The 6,515-nt window shown below is 48.4% G+C and overlaps 1 protein-coding gene and 1 long non-coding RNA gene across 2 annotated transcripts; one reads left to right on the top strand and one right to left on the bottom strand.

Moving 5' to 3' along the window:
* Window positions 1–657: 657 nt before the first annotated feature.
* Window positions 658–2,388, bottom strand: LOC142071226 (uncharacterized). The gene is made up of 2 exons (XR_012667291.1): window positions 2,265–2,388; window positions 658–1,722 (listed from the first exon to the last, which is right to left on the bottom strand). It is a non-coding gene; the product is annotated as an uncharacterized LOC142071226 (long non-coding RNA).
* HTR5A (5-hydroxytryptamine receptor 5A) lies at window positions 2,086–5,746 on the top strand. Its single transcript, XM_048837589.2, has 2 exons — window positions 2,086–2,874; window positions 3,811–5,746. Exons 1-2 carry the CDS (start codon window positions 2,140–2,142, stop codon window positions 4,141–4,143), a joined length of 1,068 nt encoding a protein of 355 aa, XP_048693546.2. The 5' UTR covers window positions 2,086–2,139; the 3' UTR covers window positions 4,144–5,746.
* Window positions 5,747–6,515: the final 769 nt, after the last annotated feature.

Below are 6,515 nucleotides of genomic sequence, written 5' to 3'. Positions count from 1 at the left end.
GAGAGACTTTTCCCATCAAAAACATTGTGGTTATTCCTGTGCACAAGAGGAAAAGTAATGGTATGCCTCTAAAAGTGTAGTATAGTGCCAAACTCCCCTTCTGCCCCCTCCAAACCACATCCTGACAACCCTACATTCTCCAACTTTTTCTTGATGGGTTTCTTTCACCTGGCAGCACTGAGAAGCAAAACCCCGCATGCCTCCTATAGGAGTACTATGCAAATAGGCTGAACTTTGAAACATCACATGTCTCTAGCCCTTACTGAGTAGCTTGAATATAAAAAGTTCTATGGAGGTTAAAAATGTGCAGTACCAAATACCCATTTGATTTTTAGTTATGCTATTGCCTATAGTACTGTGCTGTTGTGCATCTCTACAGAACGGTTACATCTTTATTTCTTCCCCTAAATCCAATGGAACTGCATTAAGTGTATCTATCACTCTTCCTTAATATTTATTTACTTATTTCCTTTCTCCCACCTCCTGTTTGTCTTGTCCAGTTAGTTTGTTAAGCTGATTAAGGTACTGACTGTCTCTCTGTCTCTGTACAGTGCCTAGCACAATGGGGCCCTGACTCCATTTGGCACCTCTAATCACTAATGTTACAGAAATAATAATAAAAAAAGTAAGTACAAATTTTGTAAATACAAAAATGTGTAGTAGTCAGAGAAGTATTCTGTTTAGCTTTAATAAAAAGTTAATTATAGTTAAAAGTCAGGATATGCAAAAGGTGAGATTCCAAAAGAAACAGTCACTTGACCCCTTACACATACTAGATGGCTTGTTAGATACATGCGGTACTGTGAGACACATTCAGTGTGAGTATATTAACATTGTCAGTAACTCCTGAGTTTTTAAAACATCTAGGTGTAATTCTTTTCAATTTTAAAATTATATTTCACAACAGGGGAAATTAAAGTCCATGAAAAAGCAGCACCAGTGAAGTGGGATGTTTGCATGATGGATGCCCCAAACACTTAGCAAAAAAGCAGTACTGGAAAAGCTGAGTTGACTTAACTATAGCTAATCTCTAGATAAACATCTAAAAACTGAAATGACTAAGCATGATTTTGAAAAGCTCTTATTCTCCAGCTCCTTTTACCAACACACTTGAGACCAGAGACAACTTTAATCTGCCTCTGCTCTGCTGAAGCCCACGGGAAATACTCTATTTTCATTATATGCACAGGTAACCCACCTGACCAGTTGGTTACATGCATATGCACCTTGCCAGGTAGAACAGAGCTTTGGTTAAAGTGCCTATAAACCTAAGCTATGGATACCTCCTCCCTTGTAATAGAAGATGGATCCCTCACTGTAAATTAACCCCCTTTCTTCTCGCAAACCAAATCTCGTATGAGTTTATTCATACGAGTAAGTGCAGAGCAGCATCCTAGCTGAACAGGGTAATTAGGTGCAGGAGATGAATCGGTTGTGACAGTGAGTGAAGCACTAAGCTGAGCACAGAGGAGGGAATTCGGAGAATCCATTTACCAGCTGCTGGTGCAGTCCTCTGCAAGACACCTGGGCTGTTCTTGGAGACTTTCAGGGCGAAGAGCAGCAGGGCACTGAGCTAAGCAGCAGGTGCCGAACCCAGGCGGGCTCCTCCTCCACCTGGCAGCTAGCGAGCGACGGAGGCAGGGGCCGCCACCCGGCCGGGGAAGGCAGATAGATAGGCAGGCAGGCTCTCGCGGAGCGAGGGGTGCGTTCGCCTGGGGAGGACTGGAGGGAAGGGGGGTTGCCGTCAGCTGATGGGCCACGTTTTGACGTCGGAGTCATTCTCCTCTTTGACAAAGCCCCGCCGCCGGCTCGGACTTGCGCTCGTCGCCGCTCCCAGCCCTGCACCGCCGGGCGCGGAGCCGCAGCTACGCTAGGGAGCGCGGCTCAGGCGCCCGGGGCGGGCTCCCCCAGGCGGGGCGGCCAGCAGGGCTCGCTCGCGGAGGGGCCGGGGCTGTTCTCCCGTCCCCGGCGCCGAGCCCGCGGGCACGCTCCCTCCCGCCGGCGCCATGGCCGCGCCTGCCCCCAAACTTTGCCTCGGGCCGGGCACGGAGGCGCAGCCGGCGCCCAGCCCGCCGCCGCCGCCCGCGCCCTGAGTCCCGCGGCCGCTCTCCGCCGCGCCCTTCCCAGGCGGCGGCCGGCATGGACGGGCCCCTGAACCTCTCCGCCACCCCGTGGGCAGCAGCGGCCAACCGGAGCGGCGGCGGCCCCCCGGCGGCCCTGGCCGGCCGCGCCCCGCTGTCGGTGTTCGGCGTGCTGCTGCTCACCCTGCTGGCGCTGCTGGCCGCCGCCACCTTCCTGTGGAACGTGCTGGTGCTGGCCACCATCCTGCGGGTGCGCGCCTTCCACCGCGTGCCCCACAACCTGGTGGCCTCCCTGGCCGCCTCCGACGTGATGGTGGCGGCCCTGGTCATGCCCCTCAGCCTGGTGCACGAGCTGGCCGGGCGGCGCTGGCGGCTGGGCCGGCGGCTGTGCCAGGTGTGGATCGCCTTCGACGTGCTGTGCTGCACGGCCAGCATCTGGAACGTGACGGCCATCGCCCTGGACCGCTACTGGTCCCTCAGCCGCCACCTGGAGTACACCCTGCGTGCCCGCCGCTGCATCTCCAACGCCATGATCGCCCTCACCTGGGCCCTCTCCGCCGTCATCGCCCTGGCCCCGCTGCTCTTCGGCTGGGGCGAGACCTACTCCGAGGGCAGCCAGGAGTGCCAGGTCAGCAAGGAGCCTTCCTACACCGTCTTCTCCACCTTCGGCGCCTTCTACCTGCCGCTCTGCGTCGTCCTCTTCGTCTACTGGAAGATCTACAAGGCGGCCAAGTTTCGCATCGGATCCCGGAAGAGCAACTCCATCACCCCCATCGCCCCCGAAGGGCTAGAGGTGGGTCGAGCCTGGGGTTTGCCAGCTGGCCTGGGCTGAGTGGCAGCTGGGATGATGTCTATGGCCCAGCCCTGTAGGGAGGGAAACTTGCCCCAGGACTGTGGAGTACTGTCTGGTCTAGAAGGGAGACTTGCAGGCCAAGTGTGCAGTCACTGAGTGCTAGTGGAAACGTTGTGCGGGAACTTTTGAGTCTGACTGAGAACCTCTGATTCAGGCTGGTGAGCAGTGACTCACTGAAATCCTTGAAATCCTGTGGGTCAGTGCTCACTTGTATGACTAAGGGTTTCACAGGTGACTCTGCCCCTTAGGAGTTGGGGGTGGAGGGTCTGTAGGTAGCCACCCAGAATATGGAAAATAACCTGACAAAGTCTAAGGGAAAACGTGTGTCTATGCAGACACCTACACTACCTTGCAATTGTTTCCTAATGGTGGCTGGATGCTTTGAACTCATGACTAGCTGATGTATTAATGAGCTATATGACTGTTTTTGGCAATAATGTATGTTGTATGCTCTCCGAGTGCATTTTTATCCTTCCCCCATCGTATGCCCCTCAGAGAGAGTAGCATAGTCAGAAGAAGCAGGCAGGGTTGTGTGTGTGTGAGAGAGATTTACTGTTCTGATTGTACTAAATGTGTGACATATACATAGTTGAATTGTGATAGGTGGAGTAATTGTGCATATGCAGTTTCCACTATCACTGCTATTTTTCTAATCTCAGTTATTTAAAACTCCCTATTACCCAAAACAGGGACATATACCTCACATCTCTTAAATATGATAAAGTTGCACTGCTGACCCAAACTACTTCAGTGTGCCCAATCACATTCATATAACTACAGCTGTTCTGTAGGTTTGCTGACACATGCAATATGCCTGGTGTGATGATGGGCAGCAGGCAGGGTGCATACGTTGATGCTTGTGCTCACATCTGGCAGGTGAAGGAGGCCTCCCAACAATCCCAAATGGTCTTCACGGTCCGTCACGCCACTGTTACCTTCCAGACCGATGGAGATACGTGGAGAGAGCAAAAGGAGAAGAAAGCTGTCCTCATGGTGGGCATCCTTATTGGGGTCTTTGTACTATGCTGGATCCCCTTCTTCATCACTGAACTCATCAACCCTCTCTGCTCCTGTGACATCCCACCAATTTGGAAAAGTATTTTTCTATGGCTCGGCTATTCTAATTCCTTTTTTAATCCATTGATCTATACAGCTTTCAACAAAAACTACAACAATGCCTTCAGGAACCTGTTTTCCAGACAGCACTGAGCAGCAAGCAGGAAATAGGAGGAAACCCCCTCTTCTCCAGCAACCCCTCTAAAGATCCATCACCTTCCCTACTTAGCATATCCTATATCAGGGGTTCTCAAACTGGGGGTCGGAACCCCTCGGGGTTGCAAAGTTATTACATGGGGGGTTGGGAGCTGTCAGCCTCCACCCCAAACCTCGCTTTGCATCCAGCATTTATAATGGTGTTTAAAGATATAAAAAAGTGCTTTTAATTTATAAGGTGGGGGTAGCACTCAGAGGCTAGCTATATGAAAGGGGTCACCAGTACAAGAGATTAAGAACCACTGTCCTAAACAGACTGGGGAACACTGAAAGAAACTCTCCACTACAGAGATCACCATAAGGATTCACTGAGCTCATAAAAGATTGCTTCTGAAATTCAGCAGCCCTCAGAGACTCTGCCCACACTTCCTTTCCCACCCTTAGAATCATAGAATCTCTTGGTTGGAAAGGACCTCAGGAGGTCATCTAGTCCAACCCCTTGCTCAAAGCAGGACCAATCCCCAACTAAATCATCCCAGCCAGGGCTTTGTCAAAACTTCCAAAAAAAAAAAAAAAAAAACCCTTCAAGCCAGTTGTCTTGTAAACAGCAAACAAGGGTTTGCTGAGTCTCCAGCCGGGTCCTTTTCCAGCATATGTTTGACTTTACCCTCTCTTCAGTGATGTCACTCAGGGGCAGTTTGGCTGCAAGAGCAGGGCAGAGGAGTCCATGTGTAACAAAAGGGTTTTTGCAAAAAGAAAAGGAGTACTTGTGGCACCTTAGACTAACCAATTTATTTGAGCATAAGCTTTCGTGAGCTGCAGCTCACTTCATCACATCTGAAGTGAGCTGTAGCTCACGAAGCTTATGCTCAAATAAATTTGGTTAGTCTCTAAGGTGCCACAAGTACTCCTTTTCTTTTTGTGAATACAGACTAACATGGCTGTTACTCTGAAAAGGGTTTTTGAAGCCCAGTGCCTGCTTAGCTGCTTTTTGCATTTCAGAACCCTTAATTTGCATATTCCCATATGCAAAGCCAGACCCCTTTAGCAGTAGGGTTTCTCATGATTGTGTGAAACATGCATCTGAAGAAGTGGGGTTTTTACCCACAAAAGCTTATGCCCAAATAAATCTGTTAGTCTTTCCACCAGACTCCTCATTGTTTTTGTGTGAAACCAGCTATTTTACTGAAAAAGCTATTTTTTCAGAGGTGAAGAATGGAATCTGTGTTGCAAACAGAGATTCATTTTAACTCTAAAAATGAATCTTATTCCCCAAATATAACCACTAGATAAAGATATGAGAAAAGGCTTCTGCATTATGGATCTATTAACAGTGGGATATTTACTATTGGATTCAGTGTAGCAAGTTTTTCTGTATTTACTTGTTGTGGAAGCTTAATTTGTTATGTGCAATAGAGTGAGAGGAAAGGGGTGCATCATTGAAAACATCTTTCATATGCCTGCTTTAGTTATGAAATACACAGGTGTTCCTTGACTGTGAATGTTTAATATCTGTGTTAAACAAAGGAAGTTACTCTAATTCATGAATGTATTTTAATCAACTTTGGGGCAAATTTCTTAAAATATATTTCAAAATGCACATCAGTTGAAAGCTGTGTTTTACTTTCTAGAATGTGATACCATTCCCACTGAAGTCAAAGGAAAGACTCCAGCTGATTTCAGTGGGAGTTAATGACCAATCTAAGTATATTTAGTGGCTAATGAAGTTTGACCCTAGGAGTCTAAGGTTTCCAGCAATGCGGGGGGGGCCCCTGTGTCAAGAGCCAGCATGCTATGCTTCAAGCATAAACCATCAACAGACATGCCTTCTGTCTAGATTAGGATCAAATCTACCCTTGTTGCCCCTTTCTACTATAAGTGCAGGTTCTGGCTGCTGCTTACTGTTTTGCTTTCTTCTTGTGCCTCCACTTCACCAGCATGATTTTAGCAACTGCTATGTCACTTGCCCCTAAAAGTACAGATACATGCTTTCTGCCCTGCTACAATGACAAGTTTTCAGATGGAGAACAGCATTACTTCTAACTATCAGTTCTTGAGGTGCAACTATTAAAATCAGACTGGAATTTAAAAGGTGGAGGAGAAGACAAGATGGGAATCAGAATTACATGACTTCAGGGTCTGATATCTTGAAGCAAAGATAAAGAGAAAAAAATGCTATAAATCACTGGAAAGCTTTCCAGTGATGTGCAGGATTAGTTTCTAGCCACCATGACGCATGAGACATCGGACCTTAAACCTGTCACTGGTCCTTCAAATCAAACAAAAATCCTGGCCTGGGTGGTAAGAGGCCTTTAAGCTTTCAGCATCCTGGCCAGTCTGGCCCCATGCACTGCCTGGTGCTTGCAGGA

Source organism: Caretta caretta, chromosome 2, assembly GCF_965140235.1.
Source record: "Caretta caretta isolate rCarCar2 chromosome 2, rCarCar1.hap1, whole genome shotgun sequence".
NCBI lineage: Eukaryota > Metazoa > Chordata > Testudines > Cheloniidae > Caretta > Caretta caretta.
Note: the sequence above shows the minus strand (reverse complement) of the source record. Positions and strands in the feature narration are given on the sequence as shown.

Excerpts from the sequence above, each read along its gene's own strand:
- HTR5A (XM_048837589.2), top strand. The coding sequence starts at position 2,140 with ATGGACGGGCCCCTGAACCTCTCCGCCACCCCGTGGGCAGCAGCGGCC. Across the intron at positions 2,875-3,810 it reads TCGCCCCCGAAGGGCTAGAG|GTGAAGGAGGCCTCCCAACA; the intron begins GTGGGTCGAGCC and ends CACATCTGGCAG.